The following is a 23,932-nucleotide window of genomic DNA, read 5'->3' as shown; positions in this document are numbered from 1 at the left end:
TTATGTTTCTCTTCATTCCGTTTTAAAATCTCTAATTAAATGCATTTCTGTGGAAGCGTCACACCAGCCTGCACACAGTGCATTTCCTGTGCATCCAACCTCATGTGAATTAATTGTGTATACACTTTTTGTTGCTCTTTGTGTTTTATTTTTTATCACTTAGCCTTTTCCCTTGACGCTGACTCTTGAGTTGATGTAACCGGACTAATTTCTTCGTTGGGAGGTCAATAAAGTTTATTTACTCTTCTATTATCTTGCCCTGGATACCAGGTGGTCTGCGGTTTTTTCCTAAAGATGGGAAACTTTGACTGTGGTCATGTCCTCGGATGATGCATAGGTTTACATTGTCAACCACTGATCTGCTTTTGACTTTGTATTGGAAATTGAAGCTGTTTTTTATCTGTTGTTGGGATGTGCACTTTAACCGGTTAACCGTTAACCGAGCGTTAAGAACTTTAACCGGTTAATATACCAGTTACACGGTTAAATAAAACGTTTCTTTTTTTTCTTTGTAATATATAGTAGGCCTATATATTTGGGAAACACAAAAAAGCAGCTTAACTTCAATGATCTAATCATATTATATATTGGATACCAGGTCTTCTCACTCACCAACTAGACAAAAATACGCAAAATAAATGAAGATATTTAGCTAGAAACCGGCTAGTCTGATTCTGGGGTATTTGCTGCGACTGATAGGCAGTATGCATGGCATCCTTTAAGCAATTTCATAACTTGGACACTAGGTGGCGCTCTCGATCAGTTAAAATTAGCCACACTGAGAACATACTGAAGGGTTTTGGATTACAGTCAACTATTTGCCTGGATTGTTTAAAGTGCTGTTGTTAGCTAAAGCTCGGTTTTGTCATGTTTAGTTGAACATATTGTATTAGGTTTGTATTAATGTTAGTAAGAAAGAGATGTAATTTGTTGAATGTGATCAGCAGTAATACCAGAGTTATTATAGTTTTGAAATGTTCATTAGTTTTTATTTTTATTTAATCTTTCATTTGGTTTTTGATTTCAGTTTAGTTTTACGAGTTCATTCGTATTTTTATTTTTATTTTTATTTTGAGGAATTGACTAGTTTTAGTTAAGTTTTTATTCAGTTTTCGTGAGCCAGTTTTAGTTTTACAGGTATTAAGAGGAAAGCCTGGATTTAAAGAAGCTGAAAAGGGTAGGATGAAAGAATGCATGACATCCAATATGATTTTCATTAGGCCTTTTTATTAGGCCAGTGTCTCTGGAGAAGTCAAACAGAGCAGGACAAAGTGGTATACCATAGTGTGAATCGAGGGGGGAAACGAAAACTAAGCTGATTTTGCCTGAAATTCATTTTAGTTTAAGTTTGTGTTGCATTGTTCTTTGTAGTTTTTATTGTTTGTTTGTTTGTTGAAAATTGTAATTTTTATTTCAGTTAAAGAAAGTATTTTTTTCACTAGTTTTAGTCTTAGTTTTAACTATAATAAACCTGGAATAACAGAGGAATGGAGGCATAAGAAAGCCGCGTCCAGCCAGCTGCCTGGGCTGAGTGTCTGCCTGCCTGAGAGGATCCATCACAGAAACAAACCGCCCCCTCCCACTCCGAGTGCCCCCGCTTCACATGCAACTCAAAATACATAAAGCCTCCATGTTGCACAGGGGATGAAGGGCCAGTGGATATGAACAGTCTGCCTCAAAGTGTTAGCTAACTTTAACGTTCAACAACGTGCATGTTTTTGGGCCAGAACAATCGTCCGACGGGCTTCCAGGTGTTTTCAACGCTGCTCGAGACACGGCCTCACATTTTGGGATATCTGAGCTTCAAGGCTAACGTGCTAACCTGAGCTAACTTCGAGCTAGTTAGCAAGTCAACGTCGGTTGTTTCTGATTTATTTAAATCTGCACGTCCTGCTGGTTTTGCCCACAAAATACTTGTTTGCAGCGATGATATTTTGCGGAGAGCCATAAATGACAGCCATTCACCGGCTTCCTTTCACCACCGTGCTAGCTGGCTGGCTAACACCGCTGACACAACACTTCGCCCCGGACGGCTGCCTGGCTTTGTGGGCTGGCTGGTCATCCTCTTCTTAAACAGCTAGCTAACAGCAGCTAGCAAGCACGTTAGTACGAGTAACATTGTGGGATATTAAACAGGAATAACCACCCGCCTCAATGGACCACATGTCCATAATAACCCAAGTTTCCAACCCGAAGGAGGAGGAAATAATATCCTTCAACCAAGAGAAAGGTAAGGAAAGTCGATTAACGGTAGAGAACTAGCGCGAGCTGGCTAACTAACGTTACTTTTCGCGACTGACGTTAGCTGTTAGCTCGCGCTTGCTAGCCACTCTAGTAGTTGAAGACACTGGTTGCCTGTTTTTGAAAATCACATATAAACCTTTGAACATATCCAGCACTAGTTCACACAATCTTAGTACGCAACAAGTTCATCAGAGGGGGCTCGTCCTGAATAAGTTATCAAACTAGCTTAACGTCTCTTGGCTGCGCGTGCAGCATGAAGAGCGCTCGTGTCGAGACGTTTGATCCCATTAACGGTCATTAATTTGTTGTGAGACTGGACGTTAGATGTTCACACCTAACGTCAGTTAACAGTGATGCCAAGTCTTTCAAATATCTTTATTTTCCTCCTTTGTGTTTGTGTCTGAGGCACATAACGGGACTGCATGATCTATTGGGTGACTCACTAAATGAATCACGACCACAAAAGCTAAAAAGTTCATGGTGGTTTGGACTGAGGGGTTACAAAAGTTTCTGTTTCTGACGTAGGCAGAGGAAATCTATCTGCGGTCAGTAACGTTTGATTTATAATTTTGAAATGAATCTGCAAAGTGTTTTCTTCAAGATAGGAAACTTTGATGTGCCAAAGCCATCACGTCTGTGGTCATCTCCTAGGATGATGCACAGGTTTACATTGCCATCCATTGATCTGCTTTCGACTCTGCATTAAAAATTGGACTGTCTTATCAGTTGTAGGTTATCTTATTTATTTTATTAACCAGTGAAATTCACAGTCATCAGTTTAAGGGGATTTTTTCACCAGTCAAATTGAACCCTATCGTGAATAATTACTTTCATTTCAAGTTTGTAGTTGCTTAGAACTGTATGCTAGTTACCAACGAATATTGGGATATCAGGGTAAAAGCGCCTTGATTTTCACTACACTCAATCTTTTATGATTCCTCTACGCATTTTCTATTTTGTAGAGTAGGACCAATATATCAGTCAAATAATCTATATTTTCTGGGCAATACGGGCCTTTCACGGAATTTACCATAAACTCAGCACTGTCTGCTAGGGATGGGACAAAATATCGATATCACAATATATCGTCGTCCCAACTGGTGTGAGACAATTATCGTATTGCTGGCATAAAATATCGATATTTAAATAATAACAAAAAAAAATTCTGCTCTCTAAACAGATCTCCCTGCCAATTTGAGTCACCGCATCATTGTTTATCTCAATTTGTGTCAATATCTCTGAAACCCAACTGCAGTAAATAATACATCAATTCTGCGCTTCACCTTTTTAGGGGCATTTTGTATTCTTCAGTTGATCAGATATCGTGATACATCATTAGGCTATATGATTGTCTTGCAATATATCAATTATCGCAGAATAGCTGTATCGTGATATTATCGTTATTGTTATCATGGGCCACATATAGCGTATCGGTAACCTGCAATTCCCAACCCTACTGTCTGCAGCACATGTAGCAGAGCCTCACAGCTGAGCAGGCGGGAATCAGCACTATAATAGGCCTAATGTACAGTGATTTTAAATATTTTGTCCTAAAGATATTTGTTTAAGGAAACCGCCTCCTGAGTACCTTTTGTATAGTCATGACGTTGCAGATTTAATTCCAGCTCCAATTTTTACTATATTACAACATATCGAAAGTTGGCAATTTTTGCCCCTCAAAAATGTTCTCTGTATCAGTCTTAAAAATCCCATATAGGTCTGGCTCTACTCTTTAGCATGATCTGCAGTGGAAGCCAAATCTCACCTACAGGACCATCGCTGCAAGTGTCCATTGAGTCCCATTCCTGGGGCTACTCTGACTCTTTCCGGGTCACACAGGCCCGTGGGACGTGTATCAGTATCACATCTCAAACCTCACATGTCAGACCATTAGTAATGTGAGAACTTAAGTCTTTCACGCACGACAATGCTTTCTCCTGGGGGAACAAAGCACCCCTCAGTAACTACAATGGATTCAATGCGACTTTAACATACGAGTGCGTCATATGCGATATTATCATTGCAGGTATGTGGGAGTTATGGGTGAATATTATTGCAGGTTGGGATTTGACCCACGCGCTATGAATTATGGCACAAATATGCAGATTCTGCTGCAGCAGAACACATTTTCCAAACCCTTTGCTTTAAAGTCTAAGGAGATAGTTATTTTTTTCTTGAAAGATAATAGTGTGTTTTTAAGGGTTGTTTGCATTTTATGTCACAACTCTGTGCTTAGAGGTTGTGTTATTGTGCTGGGAAAAAGCAATGATGAGGTCATTTGTGGTCACTTGGTTTGAGTTAAGCTGAAATGACTAGTCAGATAGGTGACCGTTGGAGGTAAATATGAATAAACTGTTAAAGCAATTTTCCAGTAAAATATCAGACAGTATGGCGTTCGTTTTTGTAAAAACTGAATTTTCCTTTCAGAAATTGTTTGTCAGAGAATGAAAGCAAATGTAATGAACTGTTTTGGGCTCGTGACATGGATTTGTCTGTGAGTAATTGAAAGTTATCTTGTTGTATTTACCAAGCAAGTGCACAGTAGAATATTTGTTTTGTTAATTTGAGCTCATGCTTGTTAGGGACTCATTGAAGTTTTATCGAGGCCAAGTATCATTAAATGATTTGGAAACATTTCACTCTGGAAAAACAATTTAGTTGCAGTTAGTTTGATTGTTTACTAATAGAGGAGTTTGAGTAGCACTCAACACAGTCACACAGTGGAAATACAAGCGACTGTTTTTAAATCACACCTAATGTTGGACTGAGTTGCCTGTTATACAGGACACAGTTGAGTTAGCGGATAAAGTAGAGCAGCGATGTTTGTTTGTTTCCTACCTCTTCTGTTTTCTCCTAACTATGAGTCACACACAATTCTTTCCCTGGGGCGAAGTCAAATATTACCTTCATTATAGGAATAGAACAGCCATGGCCTTTCTTCCATTCGTTCTAGATGTTTTGAACTCTGCAGTGTTTGAGCGTGTGGAGCCTGGTATTTAGCTGTGACATGAACAGGCATTTTTAAAAGATACTAAAAGTTTCTTCCAAGTATACAGCTGGATTCGTATAGAGTTTATGAAACAAGTAGTCAATGATTTCACCGTCTCTTATCCGTTACAAATCACTGAACATGTAGCCCTTCCCAGCAGCTGTCCAAGAGGAATTTGACAGGTAGTCTTGAACAGGCTCCAAACTGTCTGGACAAAAATTGACCACCTTTGCTCTCAGTGTTCCTCTGCTGACTGTCTTAGGACATGTGCCTGCCCTCCACACTGGTCCGACTGCCAAGCAGCACACTAAATATAGACCCGCTGCCCTGTTGGCCAGGGCACCACTGACCTCGAGGCCCAGTATAACTACTAGCGAAGATGACAATAATCTATTTTTCATTCTTGCACTCATTCTAGGCTTTAGTTTGGAAAAACAACTTGAGTTTCAAAAGAGGATAATAAGGTCTGTGGCCTTAGTCGTCTTTATTTCTTTTGTTGGTTTAGGGAGGGTGTTCATGAAGGGAGGTTTCAACTAATTAAAGTCGTCACTCCTCTCAGATTTTTGCGCAAGGACTTGAATGCATTTGTAAGATGAATGGGTGGCTTTTACACGATCTCTTCACCAGAACGTCCTGAAGACTGATTCATGTTTGTGGTTCACATTGAACGCTGCAGTTGTTCAGTGGCTGTCTCTAATCTATTGTTTCAACCAGACAGGTTTTGTCAAATTTCAACCATATACCACGATTCATGTCCTGGGGTTCCCAACAAGTGATGTTATAACCTCCATAAGCGTACTAGTTTAACTTTCTGTTTCTATTCTGTTCTAACTTGCAAAGTAGAAGTAGGAACTTAGAGAGTAATTTCCATAACATGTTGTTTTAAAGGCGTGTTGCTTTTTGGATTATGACAACAGGGTGCCATGGTGGTTTGCTCTGTCATATGACACCAAGAATATCTTTGTATCCACATGCCAGTTGTGGCCCTTCTGTGTGAGTTTTGCATGCGCACCTTGTGAATGTTTGGTGTCCTGCCACAGCCCAAATACATGGCACAGGCTTCAAGTGTTGGAAATGAACACATAGTTACTTTCAATATATGGACTTTTTAAATGTATTCCCTGTTTGGAATTAATCATTTATTTAGGTTGTTGTTGCAAGCTTCAGTTGTTGTCTGTGGTTAGTCGGTATATCAAAAGACATGTCTAATCAATTTTTGCTAACATTTGGAATGTCCCTGTTGTTCCCTTCAAGTTATTATCACTTTAAATTGTTTGTTGAGGAAAATTGCTTTTGATAGTGGAAGGTTGTATCACACTGCAGAGCTGAGATTGACTCTGTTTTTATATCAGTCGGCCTTTAAGTTTTTTAAGGAACCTAATACAAATAATCAATTACTTTTTATCCCCTCTGAAACTTAACTAGTTATTGGTCTCAAAATCCAAGAACTTTACTTTTTAAGACATTAAACTAATCTTATGAAATAAAAAAACTGAAAATAAACATGTAGATGAGCATATGATTCACACAATTTTTCAAATTGAGTTACATTTTTCCTGTAGATTAAAGGAGTAATGGTCTTTGGCTCTTTTAGATTATTAGCTCTCTATTGACATGTGGAAAGTTTGTCCACTGAGCTTTAAGGGTGTGTTGCACTGCTTACAGCATTTAGGACAAGAGGGATCAGCGGCAAACCCTAAAGTGGGGTATACACTACAAGATAATCGGGCCGATTTTGGGCCCCATTCCCCCCTTCCAACGTCACGGTGACTCTTATTTCAAATCCTAACTATAAACATGTTCAATATTTACGATCCGTTATCCTGTTTTGTGGGGGGATCCCCGATGACAGCCGAGCAGTAAGCAAAACAACTGCAGCCACGGCGACAAAAGCAAACAGGGAGCATAAAGTAACATGTACAGCCCGTGTTCACGCCGTCTCCACCACTTCTTCCACTGTTTATTTTTTCTTCCTGAATTTTCCGTAAAAAGTACAAAAACTATCATCGCCAATTCTTCCTGCCCGTCGTCCGCCATATTTGTTTACTCTAAAGTCTCGTTTGACTGTGAGAGTTTTGCGAGATTTCCAGCTGTGAGAGTCGGACTCTGGTTGTTGGTGAATGGAATCTGTTAGTGTGTGCTGTGCTGTTTTGGCGTTATCGTTGCTCTCCACACTCTACAGGAGCAAAACTGTTAAATCTATGATTATATATCGTCATGTGTGGGGTCTCTCACATTTTCAACATCTGTTACTATTTTAAAAATCTTTTAGTGTGGGCCATGCATTAGCCAAAGCGATACTAAGCATCAGCAATCACAAACCCAACCGTGATTCTGGGACACAACACAGAGTCCTCAGCTGGAGAGAGGTGGCTATTCTTGGTCAAACCCTTTCAGGAAGTGGTTGTCACTTCTATTTATTAATGATTTATTTACTGTGTGTTTGTATGTGAACATCCTAGTGTAGGGTATTTCTGTACCTGGAAGCCATAAAAACAAGAGGAGTAGCAGAAGGAATTTATATATTTCTATGGCCAATAAATGGTTAATTATTTTGGTAATGAATCAGTGGACTGTGTAGAGGGAAAGATGTAAGAAAGAAGATGAACTTTTGACTTGTAACTCCATTAATTTAACATTTTCGTCAGTGAATACCTTCCCTCCCCTTCTCTCCAGGTGAGCGATGTGTGTTTGAGGCCCACTCTGCTCTGTGCATGACTCAGTCGTCCTGTGTGTTTTCTGAGGGTCTTTGTGTGCAGGAATTGGTCGGTTGTACTGATGAGTCACAGGAGGCTGACAACTGTCCCAGTTTTACAGTGATGCAGAGCTGAAGCGACAAGACAAAGTCCAGTTTAACAAAGGAAGTCATTGGCCCTGATTAGGCTATTTTTAGATTTAAACCTGGCTTATTATGGCAGATATGATCATCGTTCAGTGAGGCTCACTGACTAAAACTCGGCGGGGATCACAGGAAAAATTGAATAATTTAATTTTACTTTAGGCCTGTTTCATAATGCCTTTGAGAAAGTATTACATGACTTTATGCTCTGATGCATTCTCAAAACAAATGTCTAAATTAGTTTATTAGTTTATTTTGTGGTTGCAGCAGTGTAAATGTTGGTATTTTCCAGTAGTTTTGATCAGATGGAGTTGTTTATTTTCTGGAAACATTGGACAGAAGCTGGAGTTTCTTGTGCATCCTGTTTCAATTCTCTTATCAGTGAGCACTTCCACTATGGCCCCCTCCTTTGTTTTAGACATGATGGTGTAGCATTTATTTCCAGAGTGATGGTTAAATTTACAAAAGTGATGGGCATGGCAGGTCTCCTCTTTGGCCTGGTCATTTGTATCTCTTATTTGGCTTATTCTTAGATTTTTAAAACTTTAACATATTGACAATTAGCGTAAAATTCGGTGTACAAGACGCACTTTCAATACTTTGTTTTTTCATCTAAAAAGTGGGCTGCGTCCAACATACCGGTGTGACAAATATACCAGTATAAAATGCAGAGAGAGGTATGTTATTGTGTTACTGTATTTTACCCAGAGGATTGCGCTGTCTGGTTGTTAAGTGGTGACTTAACATCTCTGCATTAAACTGTTTGCGGGTCCAAGCTGCTATGTCTCCTACCGTCATGATCGCCGTTGAAGCCGCCACCATCACAACAATCAACGTCACCGTAGGCTGCAGTGGGCCGAACCAGTAACTAGCAGGATTGCAAAACTCAACATAGTGAAAACAGATGGTAGGCTGTAATTTGTGTGTGTTTTGAACAGAAAATAGATTGAAATAGTGTAGTGAAATAACTTGTGCACACGTTTTTATTAATAAATAGCTATAGAAAACCTTTCTCCCTTTGGAGTACGACCCCAAAACAGACTGTTCTTATATTCTGATGCGACTTATGTTCAGGATATACTGTAACCATTTGCGGGGATAGCAATATTTGTCTGCACTACACAAATGAGACAGTATAACTTTACAAAAGAGACTGTCATCAGATTGTAGGGTTGTCCCGCTGAAGGAATTTCCCCTGCTGTGATTTAGGTTAGCTACTTTATTTACCCTGATTTTAGTTCTATACAAGTAAGCTACCATCTTATCATTCACATATTGTGTAACGGCAGCTTTGTTTTCATGCCTGTGTGCTTGCACATATTCTTCATCCACTTATTACTGTCTGATACCAGCAGGAGCTGTCCCTGTTGAGTCTGCTCCATTTGATGCTGGTGGGGCTGTTCTGCCTCCACACTGAATGATAGGTGGCTAGATGGTTATGATGTCCCCGTTTCACACTGACGTCTCTGCAGCAGATGTAGCACATTTCCTCTTCTAAATTGTTCTTTTCATTTGGTTGAAAGTTATAAACTTTCCAAACTGGGGAAGTGATGTTTGGTTTTACTTTCAGAGCAGCTGCTGTTTCATCTTCTAAAACAAATAGTGAAACTCCACAGCAATGGAAGAGAACTTTCATTATGAATTTATTTAGATTTGTAGTCTGAAACAAGAAGCTCAGAGCCTCATGGAAGTAATAAAGACATGAACAAAGCGGTTGTGGCCTGACATCCTGCGTAGTTAACTTGAAATAATCGTGTTTATTTTTTATACACGATTATTGTATGATAGTTTATGGTAAATACTGTTATAAAATGAATAAAAATACAGCAACAGTGTCAGTATTATCTAGACACAGTTCCTGTCGTATGACGCCACCATCACTGTTCGGCTGAGTCATCACTTGTGTTTAGGTTTTAAGTTCAGAAATAATAATGGATGCATATTGTACTAACTTGTCTGGAGGTGAATAAGCGTGTGTCACTGATAAGATAAAGTTATAGTCTAAATACCCAGCAGTGCGTGCCTCTGCTTGACAGTCAGTGATAGAAAGATCTGACACTGTTGTAAAAATTGTTCTGCTATAAGGTTTGATGAAGCTTGTTGTTTCTTTGACCACTCATGTGGTTCATCTTCATCAGGCACGGTGTTTCCGATGACAAATGTCTGCTGGGTTTTTGTTTAAGGTCAGGAGCACAAAGTGGCTCAACGTCAAAATGCCAAAAGACATGACATAATGCTATTTGCTCTTCGCTGGTCTTCAGTTGCAGAAGCATTCAGGTTGTGTGAGCCGAGGGGTGAGCAGGGGGGCCTAATGGGTGGAGAGGAATGCAGCCTTGTATAGGCTCTGCGTGGGTCTGAGGGCCTCCCACCTCCTCCCTCCCCTCCTCTCTTGTGCATGTCCAGGCTGCTTCAGTCACTCACCTGCCAGCCGAAACATGGGAGGGAAACGTAAGCTTAAGCGTTCAAAATGGAGACCCCTAGGCCAATCAGGTGATGGCAGGGCAGAAAGAGGAGGGTGGAGGGTGCAGCCTCCAACTTGTCACTATTAATAAAACCTCCGAGTCTGATTTAGGCCCCGCTCTGTAGTCCTGGAATGAGGGGCGATTTGCAATCAGAGCAGAGCACAGTCTGAACTGTCGCTATGTGTGACTGATGAAGTCACCCAGCCAGCCAAGTTATTTTCTGATCAGTGCTTCTGCCAGGCCGGGGCAACAAAACCAACACTAATGCCATTTAATCACACTGTCAAGGTCTCACCTATTGTTGTGATTCAGTGCAGCTCACACCGCTGAGGTCACTAATGAGTATTGTGACAACATATAACCGTTTATTCACAGCAGCATCCACAGCTCAGCATGCAAATCATTAAACATAAACACTTCCCATCTTGTGCCTGCTCCATTTTTATGAAAACATTTTGCATAACCACTTGTTCACCCTCTGCTCTCCCACCCTCCCGTTTGTTTTGACAGCGTCCCAGTCGAACAGCAGCCTAAAGAAGCAGAGGAGCCGGAGCATCTTCAGCACATTCTTCTGCTGCTTCCGCAACTACAATGTGGAACCGCCAGCCAACAACACCAACACCAGCTCCCTGCCTCCACCTGTTGAGGAGAACGGATCACCTCCCAAGGTGAGCTGCTGCTCCACCAAACACGTGCCGTTTGTTTGTTTCTTTATCTCTATGGACCCTTTTTTGTCTCCTTTTTTTTGTCGTCTTTTCTTCCCCTCACCCTCTTTTTGTACGTGTGTGTCTATCTCTCCTGTGTTATAGTGTGACCAGGTCGAGGTCATCCCTGTCCCTAGTGTATGTATCGCCTTTTTTTTCTTTTCCTCTGCATGCAGGCTGAGTGGGCTGGTGCTGGCACATCCTGTCTGTGTGGGCTCCAGTGCTCCTCAGAGAGCTTTTGCTCTGCTATCGTACTGCGGCTCACTTTCAGCCGATCGTTGCGCTGGCTGTTGGAAGGTGTTTATACACCTATGGGTTTAAATGGTGCCTCAGTGCCTGATCTGCATGAGTGACACTCTGTGGTTTGTATGCTCTCAGAAATACTGTGGCACTAACTGTCTAACCCGCTAAAGTGACAACTTTTTCTATTAATCAGGTGCTTCCATGCAACTGATGTGCTACTGATCCATGCAAGTAAATAACATTACTGAGCGTTAAACTCCAAAGTAGCTTCTAGTCTTCAGGTTTAGTTCCTCAACTCACAGGTAAAACTTCATCCTGTCAATCAAAATGTTTTTCTGGTTATCTAGCTAACATATCACACAAATCAACCATCAGTGGCTTTATAAATTACTGTATATAAAGATGGAGGACGCGTCTCCATCTGATCCCATTGTACGAAAGTGATGCCAAAGTAGCCCCCGCGATAGGCGCTGCCATCTTGCGATGGTGACGTCATTTGGAGGCAGAGACTGCGCAGTAGAGATCGGCGGATGAAGCGGCCATAGCCACTTCCGCTAACCACACACTTAACTTACCGAAAAAACAGCAAGGATCCCGCACGCCGGCGTGTTCAACAGCAGAACAGCTTCTTGTGCTGGTCTGAAGCAGACGTTCACAGATATGGAAACTTCAATGACTGTAGTGATTGTTGTAGTTACGTTTCCTCTCGCCGGTCGTCCTCTACTCTGCTAATCCAGAACGGATCAGCTGCAGGAGCCGTATTTGTCAACAGAGCTGTCAATCATAATTTTTCCAGCATCAAATAACTAATTAAAAATAAACTTGTCAGAAAATGTAACACTTGGACATAAATCAGCATGATAAGAACTAACTATAATGACAGAAACCATGTTTGAGACACATTTATCTGGCGTCTATTTTGATTTTATAGTTTGACTCATGTCCCATCTGTTAACATGGAGGAGGCGGGCTTTATGACCTATACTGCAGCCAGTCAGCAGGGGGCGATAGAGATGTTTGGCTTCACTTTTGGGGAGCTGTCATGTCGTCCATCTTTTTATACAGTCTATTGTCTCTATACAGGTCAACTCATAAGATCCATTTTAAGTAAACAGATTTTCAACACTTCTCTCTTCCCACACTATTCCGCAATTACTTCATCCTTTTGTGTTTGAAGCTTAATAACATCTTCAAACTGATAAGATTTCATTATGAGTGATTTCAATGAGAAGACTGCAGCAGCAGCAGCAGCAGCTAACCTTGCATGGCCTAATTCTGTGAGTTGTACTTAATCTCCACTGAACTCCAGCAAAATTTTGCAGAGATTAAAGGGCTCAGACTAAAGGAGTTTTACATTTTTTACCATTTAGATATTGGTTTGCATCAGGCACATAAGGAGAAAACCCACAGATATTCTTCTCACTAATTTCTAACATGCACAATATTTGTAAATTGGCTCATCACTCAGTAAAGGATGTTATTAAGACAACAGTGTGCCAGAGACAGCATCATACCTCCTCACGTGAGCTGGTAAGATCTCACAGGAACAAAGATGTATAAAAAAAAGGGGGAAACTCACTACAAATCTCTGTAGTTGTAAGGCTTTTCAGTGAGATAAAAAATGTCCAAATGTTCGGAGAGACAAAAGGTGGGTTTTTTTACATGTCAATTTTCTGTCAACAGTAGCTAGCTAGCATTAGCCTTGGGAGCCAAACTGTTTACCGTTTCGCCTCTGTTACGCCTCTGTTACTACCTCCAGAGCCGGCTCAGAGGCGGAACGACTTTGCCCCACCATTCCGCCTCCGTGCGTTTTACATAGAAGTCGGAACATAACAGAGGCGTAATAATCCCGCCTTGAACTGGCAGTGTAAAAGGAGCTATTGGCCATTGTCGACCTGCTCAGAAACTACTGATGTTATCATGCAGATTCTAAATCCTAAATATCAAACATGTTTTCTATTATCATGGGGGGCCAATGAGTCTGCCAGCTTTTAGGGGCCTTAACGGACAGGGACTGTAAATCCCTCACGTTGACAGCCAAGGCTCCAAATCAGAAGTCTCCTCCGATTGTCTGGAGGGCTGAATTGGCATAATTCTGCCCAAAACTCCTTTTAGTCTGAGCCCGCTTCAAGGAGGCATTTCTTAATCTGAGTGGAAATATATATAGGAAAATATCCAGCATTTAAATCATCCAATACAGTGTTATTTTAAGTGATGGGTTAATTAATTAAACTCATAATTTCAGACGTTGCTTTAGCTCAGCTGCATTGTCACCCATGGAGATGCTCCTCTTAACACGGTGTTTGCTTTTCTGCTCGGCCTTGGAAATTAATTGATGCCAAGAGTGTTTTTTTTTTTGTGTTTTTTTCGTTTGCAAATACTCTCCCTCCATATGTCTGACATTATCTGCCTTGTCTAACCCCACCCAGCCACCAGCCAAATACCTCCTACCAGAGATGATAATATCTGACTATGGCAAAAAGTGTGTGGTGATTGACTTGGATGAGACGCTCGTCCACAGCTCGTTCAAGGTAAGAAGAGGCTCAGACTTGAATTGAAGTGTCCTGTTGATGTTGCGCACAATTTAACTGTCAGTTTCAGTGTGAGCGTGAGCTGTTACACCTTCTATGCTAGTAACTGAAATCTGTGCGTACAAATCCAGTTTGTAAACAGCATAAAATCTTCAATTCTACGATGCATTTTACTTCATTACGTACTTATTTCATAGTAAAACATACTGTGTAAATATGCTTTTCAACAAGAATAATACATATTGTAGATCTGATGCTTTGTATTCAAACCGCAGCCAATAACCTGCTGGAAGTCATGCGGTGTCAAACCCATTAGATCACTGAGTAAACACTGGCAGGAGAGGAGCAGGTGGTGGAGGAAGTGCTGTAGTAAGAACAGCAGCAATATTGCTCTCCTGATTGTGCAGGTAGAATAAAAACAGGGTGGTTATAGAGGGGTGTGAAGGCCAGCTGATGAACCAGCTGCAGCCTACACAGTTTCTTCTAAAGCTTTAACAAGCACCGTCACTTATAGAAAGATACGATGATAAGATGTCTGTTGAGCTAGATCAGTAGAGATGTTGCAGAAGGTACCAGGAGAACAAGGAGGGATTTGTTTTGGCAGAAAATAGATCAAATCTGTGGCAGGAAGAAGAAAAAAACCAATCTGTGAAATTCAAAGTGTTCATGCACCAAGCAGGACCTCTGCTGATTACTTTTGGTACTACACAAAAAGTTTGCGTGCCTCTGATGTGATGTTCTGTTTCTTCTCACAGCCCATCAGTAATGCTGATTTCATTGTTCCAGTGGAGATCGATGGTACCGTTCATCAGGTAAAATACACGCACAATAAGAAGCATCTTTTCATTCAAGTTGCAGTTTATGTGAAGATCCTGCAGAGACTGGCTGTGATCCAGTTCAAGTAATCCAGGATAGGCTGTGTGTATCCTGGTTGGCCTATTCATGATTACTTGCACTGGGTGGCAGCCGCTGGGCGAAGACAGGAGGGCGACTTAACTGTGAGTAAGAATCGTGTCTTTAAAGAAGCAATTCTCCCCTGGAAAAAGCCTCTGTCAGTCAGAGCTGGTGTTCTCTGTAATCGATAGAGGCAATTATATTTGAACTTGGCGCCATAGCTGTGGAGAAGGTTGTACAAACAGCTCGTGGTTTCGCCCATTCTACATTCCTACAACACCCAGCGTGCATTGCGCCCCTCCCTCTGACAGGAGCGGCCCAGTGAGAGACGCTCTATGGGTATGCAGTCTACATTTCAACGATTTTGAATGAGACATGACATCGGAGGCGGGTGTCCTAGATTGAGGCAGTGTAGTCTAGCAAGCTCCTACCATAATGGCATTAGCTCCCATAATAGCATGATAGGACTGAGGTTGAAAGTTGGCGAACTGGCCCTTGAAGAAGGGGCTCTCACCAAGTGGAAGTTTTCTGATAGTGGAAGATATAAGTAACAGAATTTATTATGTAGTATTACTGTCTTAATAAATCACACTGTGAAGGTTGTCGAAGATTACTTCCTGCATTTTGTGTTATGCTTTTTTTCCTCTAACCTGGCCTTACAACTGTGCTGCGTCCTGCAGGTCTATGTGCTGAAACGACCCCATGTGGACGAGTTCCTTCAGAAGATGGGCGAGCTGTTTGAATGTGTGCTCTTTACAGCCAGTCTTGCCAAGGTGAGTTGAGGACCGGACGTGTTTTCTGTTCCGTTCCGAGTTTTGGGAACAAGCCAGTGACAGCCATGGAAGAACATTTTCTGTTTCCCTGCTCTGTGTTTTTTCATCTGCTCTTGCTGTCTGATTTTTCACACTTCCTCTGCTTCACTCTCCATCTGTGTGTCTCTGCATCTTAGCCAATAATGCATGGGTAAGTTTACTGAATTAGACCAAAGAAATAACCATGTCGAGGGCCTGATGTTTCTGCCATAGCAGATGTTGCTAATGCTGAGTTTAAAGCTGCAGTAGGTGTCAGAAGTGCTTGTTGTGTCATAGAGTAGTGTATCCTGAGGTATCTTCCCATTTAGGTAAACAAGGCTGTGAACAATGAGCTGCTTTGCATAATAGTGTAGCACTTGGTAGTCAAAGGGTCACAATGTTTCCTTGAACATGTATTCATACAGTTGTGAAATTCAGGATGTCTTACATTTGTTTTAAACAGCATTTTTCTGTGTCTAACTCACCTTGTGAAGGGGTCACTGCAGGGTAACGTAGGTCTTCATGTGAGACCTATGTTGGTTGCATAGTGTCTGCTATATTTAAAATATATTTAGCCATGTCAAAAAAAGGCATTTAATCCAACACAAGCCCTACAGTGTGGTCGTACCCATGCAACGACCCCTTCACAAGAAGTGTATCCACAGAGCACCTGACCTGTCAGGGCTTCTACTCCTTTGTCTTATTTTGTGTCTGTTCGCCCCGGACAGTACGCAGACCCTGTGGCAGACCTGCTGGATCAGTGGGGAGTGTTTCGAGCGCGACTATTTCGAGAATCCTGCGTTTTCCACAGAGGGAACTACGTCAAAGACCTCAGCCGGCTGGGACGAGAGCTCAACAACGTCATCATCGTTGACAACTCGCCCGCCTCGTACATTTTCCACCCAGAAAATGCTGTGAGTGTATAAAACACAAGTACATTTGTTTGTTTGGTTTTGGTATATACATGTATGTATATATATATATTTTTAAAATTTTAGATTTTAGATTTTAGAATTACAAAATACATACGTAACCTCACAAACACAAGGCTCTGAGCCCCCACCTTGTCCCATCCATACAAACTGCACAAAGGGGGACTCTACTCAAAAGGAGTAGACAGTTGTAACAAAAAAGTAAATAAAGAAAAAAGCAAAGAGAGACACAATGTATGTAAACAATCCTTATTCAGATGGTGTATCAATACTGATAACATCTTCATATTAAATCTGATACAGGCTTTAGTGTCCATATAGGTCAAGTAGGGTTGCCGGATATTTAAAAAGGTGTTGTCATGTCTGAGAGCATAACTGATCTTGAGTGGAATACAGCTTCCGAGAACCATCGAGCTATTACAAGACGAGACTTCCAAGTAACTGCTATACGCTTCCTTGCAATGCACAGTGCTACTTCTAAAAACCTGTTTGTTCTCCTTGATATCATCAAATATTTTAAAGCCTATGGAATTTAGAAATATTAAAAGTGCATTTTTATGATATGGAAGTTGAGAGTGTCACTAAGCGTCCACAACAATCAGAGTGAAAGTAAACGTTCAGACAGTATGAAAACCTAGTTCAGTAAACAGCTAATATTACTGTTTAGACACATTCTGAAGACTGTGGAGGCTGTGGAGGTAGATCGTGTTTGATTGACAGCTGTGTGGCTCTGCATAATAACCTACAGCTGACAGCTATATGTCTGTTTACACACTGGACGTGAATAGACAAATCACTGCTGTGTGTTTGCCTACACACACACACACGGCGGACACTTCTTATGTTTCATAAATTAAGTTGCATAAACCTTATAATGTATACCTGAACATAACCACACCCAGTTCAGACCAGATTTTGTAAAAGTTTACAGAAACTTAAATTAGACATTTTTAATACTTTTTAGATGCTTCTTTTTTGCACATAAGAACCTAAATTACATGTTTTTATAAGGCTGTTGTGGATTTGGGTCCAGTATGGCTGCACGATAGTGTGATATTTATTTCGATTTTAAAACATACAGGAAATTATACCAGCTGAACGCAGTGTGTTTTCATGTTCATACAAACAATTAACAATCATACTTTTTTATTATTTGGGACGTTTTAAGTCTATTTGCTTCTAACAAAACAAAATAAAACAAAATAAAACCCCTCTCCTACTTTTACCACACTTGGTTCAGACTCTGACACCTGCATGTAAAAGTAGAGAGAGTTCAGGTGGAGCAACACGTTTCTTTATATAATAAATACAAGCAGACTTGTGGGCTGCAGCTCTATTATTTATACAGTCTGTATCATTTCTAACTGTGATCAACCTCATGCTGTGTGTGTGCTGCAGAAAGTAAACACTGCGGCATGTATGCTCCGTGAACGGGATGTTTACGTAGCCACAGCGTTAACCAGCACCGCGACGAGGTGACGCTGATATCGGGAACACCCTCACTTATAAGCCACCCCGTGCAACAGAGCTGCAGCCGTCACAGATGTCGACGGGATGATCGAGGCTCCGTTAGGTGAGGTGGCTTCTAAGAGTGAGACAGCGTCACCTTGTCCAGGTGCTGGTTAATGCTGTGGCCACATAAAAGGACTGTTGCGCTTTTAGCGGCTTCACTTGCAGCACACAGGCAGCGTGAGGTTGCGGGTGCTGACAGGGAAGCAGGAGACATGAGCCTACGTGCTTGTTTACAGTTTACAGGCAGGTGACACACAGACTCTGCAGCTCAGCAGTCAGTTCATTTTGTTCTCTGATGATGAGCTGCACTAATGTGACATCAGACAGACTTTTCCTGTGGATTAGTCATTAAAAACGATAAAGTCGTTGATGTTCAATAAAGCTGACTGCAGATTATTTCCCCGTCTCTGAAGGTCCCAGTCCAGTCCTGGTTTGATGACATGAATGACACGGAGCTCCTGGACCTGCTGCCTTTCTTTGAGGGACTCAGCAAAGAGGAAGAGGTTTACGGAGTCCTGCAGAACCTGAGGGGCAGGTAGCAGGACACACCGCAGTCCTCCTCTCTGCCCACCTCCGCTCCTCTCTACAGCCACATCATCTCTCAGACTCAGGCAGATCCTCCCACACGCGCCCCTCTTGTCTCTGCCCCAAGGGGACGCCCTGGAGTCTCACTGTGGAAAACCTTCACGTTCACCCCGTCTCTGCTCTCGTCTCCTGGTGACCGGCTGCCTTCTGAGTGCCATCAGAAAGAATAAGACACTAAACATCCCAGGAGCACCGTGTTTCACGATAACACACACCAGAAAGTGTACAGAGCGTCTAAGTTGATAGTAACGGGGACAAAATGCTAAGAGGATTGAACTCTGGTCTTTATTTTCAACAACAAAGTTTTACTATTCGGTGAAGTGCTTGTTTTAAAACCAAAAAAAAAAAAGAAACAACTTTTTTCTGAAATGTCTTTTGTGGTACCACACAAAAGCCTGAGAAGATTTAGTCCTCGTATTGTTGCTATGCAGGCAGTTTCTGGTAGTAGGAAGGACTGTGATCCTCTTTTCTTACTGAATGAAGTGCCTTGTGTGAATGTTGTTTATATAGGGAGATATTTTGTACATGGCATATTTCCACAGTACTTCAGTCTTTTCACACAATATGCTTTAAAGTGGACACAGAAGTATCTTGATATACAAGTTTGACTTTAGTTTTTAACATCAAACGCTGGGTAAACGTCTCCATAGTATTCTCTTTTTTCCCCAGTATGCTTGAGCCATTATTTAGATGTGACTTTGTTTCTTTTGGCTTTCATTATATGTAGAGATAGTTACTTTGTTTTAGGCAAAGGAGTACGTTTGCAATTGTGAACCTTACGCCCGACCTGCAACGACAGTAGATCTTTGCGTTTGATACTTTCGATCTGAAAGCTCAGATAAAAATGTGCCATTTATTTCTCTCTCATATTTCCCCCTCCCTCCTTTATTGTTTTATTATTGCCAAATAAGGAAATTACGTTTTTAACAGGCTTCATATCAACAGCTCTAACTGTTAAACATTAGTAGTACGTATAGCATTATAGGTTTGATTCTTTTGACAAATAGCTATCAAGTACATTTGTATGTTTTAATGTTATGTTATCATGTCGTGCTCATCATAAGGCTAGCTCTTAGCCCACTGTTTCTTCTTCTTTTTGGCACACATAAGAGGTGCAGCTTCACCCTGAGAGGATCATCCTCCTCCTTTGTTGTACACAGTTGCAAGGGTATCCCTTTTTGTTGTTTCAAATGGTCTGGGATGTTACAGTTTTATGGGTCGAGTGCCATGTTTTTATTTTTTTCATGAGGTATAGTTTAGTGTCGGATCGAGTCTGGACTCGTTTAAAACCACACCGTTCTCTCCTGATTTACATGCGGCGATGGCTCGGTCTCACCCGGCCCTGGTGTCAAATCATCGGAGACAATGTGGTGGTGTTTACCTTCCCAGACTCTTGAACTGCTCTTCACCTCAGTGCCTACTCTTGAGAGGAGCCACACAAACCGAATGCTGCAACATTAGCTACCATGGCAATAACCTTTTTTCGGAGGAGTGTTTGGTTTGGGTGTCCAGAGCACTTGACACAGCGAGCCAGCAGAGGTTTGGTCGACGGTGAAGGCTGAATTTAAACCTTTTTTTCCACATAAAAACTGAACATACACATTTATAAGTTGTCCAATTTAGAACTAATTTGATATTTTCAGTTGAAATATGGAAACAACTTGAATGTTGCTCGATCTATTTCAGCAACGGCAGCCAAACACCTTGTGTAACGACCTACATCGCCATTGTTATATCAGCTTCTGTTGTGGAAAGTTAAATAAGAAGACGCCTTTCAAACCTGCAGACGGGTGCTCGGTGCTGGCCCGTCCAGACACCCTCCACGCGTTAGGGGCCAGCTGGAAGTGGAACAATACTGGAGCGCTGCAGAAGGACTGTGAAGAACCTCATCATGGCATTAATGCCTTACTGCCCGTGGAGGCACAAAGCAATGTTTCTTCATCTACTCCGAGGTTACATCTACACCCTTTAGCTTTCTCTCGTTAGCATTTACTTTATGGAGTGTGAAAACGGCTCGGCCATATGTGTGGACCACATACGGCCGGCCGGGTGAACTCGCATTGTAAAACAATAAAACAAAGCAATGAAGCGTGTAAGACTTTCAGCTTTATTCAGCTTTTATTGCTCCGTTTATGGGTCATGGTGTACACTACTTCGTATTTCCAACGTTGTTTTCTCGGCTGCTGCTCGTTCAGGCGTTGTGTTATCTTTTCTTTCTTTTTGCGTTTGTGTTGGTGAGTGTTGAGCTCATGACGATGGTTTCAGTGCAATGTCCTTTTATAAGAAGCGTTCGGTCGACTCTTCTCAACCTCTCAATGATTTACCTTTCTCTGAAAATGTTCTTTGTATCATTGTGATATTTTTCTACCTACATTTTGTCAGTATTTGGTTTGAAAAGTCGCGTATTAGCCGTTTATCCATCTTTAACTTCTCCTCTTCTGATCTGTAATGTCCTCCTCTCTCTCTCTCTCTTGCCTTTGGTGAGAAATCTCAGTCAGGTCTCGTCTTTCCTATCAGGGGACATGCGTGTGTGAGCGCGTGCGTGCACAGACATCTCGTTTGTGCTTCCTTACAGTGTTTCTTTGTGTATCACCTCACTCATTATCACACATTTGATTTAACACCAAAGTTCTTCAACACTTGAGTTCGAGTCACTGTGCTTTTTTTTTTTCTTTGTTCAGGTTATTCACTTTCTTTTCAGACACTGTGTCGGTTCTTGTTGGCTTACTTTGCGTGTTGGCAGCGTGTTGTCATCCTGAGCATCAGTTTTTTCTTTCTTTCCATAATAAAAGGCTTCATTGAAACTATTTCGTCATGTCTATTTTTTTTTTACTTAATGTCCGATACAGTTCATGTATCAAGGCCAAAGATCATCATGTCAGATCGGTGTGATTGAGGTTCCTGATGTGTCTCTAAACTCCAGAAGTCATGAGAGAGAGTGTCACTGTGTTCTGTTTATTTCACAGTGAACTCATTCATTCATTTGACTTTAATTTCCTTTCAGACGTGTCACAATAAAGCACATTTTTATGGAGGAATGTTGCTTGTCTTCTGTTAGACTAATGCAAACAACCCAGTTTTTATTTAGCCTAAACAAACTGGTAGTGGTGATGACATATTTTAGAACAGGGATCCTTCACGGTTCTGTGTACCACTGGTGTTACTCAAACGTCACTTGGTGGTACAAACGAACCGTGCTGACAGGCCGAACACTTGCACTCCAAAGTGCCTAAATCCTGAACTTTCAAGCAAATAATGTAAGTGTATTTTTTAAAAACGGTGCACCTAAATTACAATGTCTTGTAAACTAATGACTTGTTAATGATTTAAATACTACTAATACTAATAAAATTAGCCCTGCTTAACATAGGATTAACATGATGGTAAGTCCAACATAGCATGAGCTAGTAAAGTTTTTGGTTTCGGACTCTTCAGTAAAGACGAATGAGTATAACTGAAACGTTTACAGAGAAAAACACTTGAAGCAAGTGTCGATGCTGGGTCTGAAAATAAGGCTTATACTCACTATACAGCAAAGTCTGACTGGGCCTGCACAACATGAGAAAACTGCGATGTTTGATCACATTGTTCATTATTGCAGTAAGTAAACAATTAATAAAGACTCCATCAAATCGGTTTAATTTTCACCCGCTTAGTGAAAACCACGGCTTGTTAAAATGAAATATTTTTTCTTATTAATTGCCATAAATTCAGTCTCTTGCGATGTGATTATTACGAATGCTCATACTGCAATAACTATGAAATTCTGATTTATTGTGCTTCCCTGGTTCTGACCAAGTAATCTGATTGGAGAGAGTGTAACAGCACGGGGACTTTGAACTATGAGTAGGCTATCACTCCACCTCGACCATGTGTTCTAAATACATTTGATTATATAATTGTATTTAATCACACAGGCCACCAAATCAACTGTCGACACTATTTATTTTATTGGTTTTATGATAAGTTAAAACAGATAAATGTACATGATAAAAACCAGCTGATTTGTGGTCACCTGTAGACACAGAGTGCAGGAGAATGTTTGGGTTGCTTGGCAACAACAGTCCAGTTTAAGGTAAGTTGTGGAACTAGTTGAGTTGGTGGAGCAAAAAATAATCAGTTAATCTGTCGTTGTTGTCACCGTACTATTTGCTGCTTGTAAAACTGTTATATAAAAGCAATATCACAGAGAGGTCGTGATGTACTGAATATCATCACGGCTGTGATCATCTGCGATGACCGCATCACATCAGTGATGATATTCAGTACAACATCACGACCTCAAGCGTGATATTGCTTAATTATCATTTTTAATATAAATAGGCTAAAGGGCTTTTTCATTATTAAAAGTCATTAAATTACTTCTACGGCCACTGTGGCTCAGTGGTAGAGTCGGTCGTGTCGAGGTTCGATCCCCAGCTCCCTCAGACTACAGACTACTGTCCCTGGGCAAGACACTGAACCCCAAATTGCTCTGGTGGCATAGCCAATGGGTATGAATGTGATTGGGCACTTTATGTAGCAGCCTCTGCCATTAGTGTTTGATTGGTGTGTGAATGGGTGAATGTGACGTGTAAAAGCAGCTTTGAGTGGTCGCAAAGACGAGAAAAGCGCTATATAAGTCCATTTACCACCAGTTACCATTCACTTGAGGGAACACTAAACTGTTGAACTTTTTACTTTAGTATGCTGAACTTGTTGACAATCAGTTACCTGTTGAGTAGATGTGGATAATCATTACCGTAAATTTGGAGGGCATGCAAGTCCAATATTAACTCTACTTTCAGCTTTTTGTGGTTGCTAAATACTCCATAATGTGTAACAGTGAGTCTCTAACTGTTTGGGGCTCAGCTTTAAAGAGCTACCTGCAGCGTCTGGAAGAAATGCTGAGAGTGTATCCAAAAGTAAAGTTGCAGTTTTTGTACTCTAAACAATTAGTTTAATAAGCTAAAAATCTCCCGCAGTAAGTAAATGAGACACTTCACATTGTAACATTAGACGAAGGCTTTGTGTCGTTCAACAGAACCCCTGAGCCGTGCATTCATGCGCATCATGTTACTTCCTTTTGATTGTTGCACTGACGCTGTGTGTACAAAGGGTGCGTCCATCCAAAGGTTACCAGGTAATGACGGTACTGTGGAAAGACTTAAGAGGCTCAGCCCAGAACAGGTTGAATTGTATCCTGTTTGCATAAAATAAAGTACTT

At 41.2% G+C, this 23,932-nt stretch overlaps 1 protein-coding gene across 1 annotated transcript; it reads left to right on the top strand.

Moving 5' to 3' along the window:
• The first annotated feature begins 1,608 nt into the window (after positions 1 to 1,608).
• Positions 1,609 to 21,729, top strand: LOC138611964 (CTD small phosphatase-like protein). Its single transcript, XM_069685243.1, has 8 exons — positions 1,609 to 2,230; positions 11,045 to 11,202; positions 11,344 to 11,376; positions 13,911 to 14,012; positions 14,768 to 14,824; positions 15,587 to 15,679; positions 16,426 to 16,611; positions 18,555 to 21,729. The coding sequence occupies exons 1-8, from the start codon at positions 2,155 to 2,157 to the stop codon at positions 18,678 to 18,680; spliced, it is 831 nt and encodes a 276-aa protein (XP_069541344.1). The 5' UTR covers positions 1,609 to 2,154; the 3' UTR covers positions 18,681 to 21,729.
• The last annotated feature ends 2,203 nt before the right edge of the window (positions 21,730 to 23,932 follow it).

Source organism: Semicossyphus pulcher, unplaced genomic scaffold (assembly GCF_022749685.1).
Source record: "Semicossyphus pulcher isolate SPU_LCO1_2020_fin unplaced genomic scaffold, fSemPul1.0.p SCAF_7, whole genome shotgun sequence".
Classification (NCBI taxonomy): domain Eukaryota; kingdom Metazoa; phylum Chordata; class Actinopteri; order Labriformes; family Labridae; genus Semicossyphus; species Semicossyphus pulcher.
This window is presented reverse-complemented; position numbering and strand designations above follow the sequence as displayed.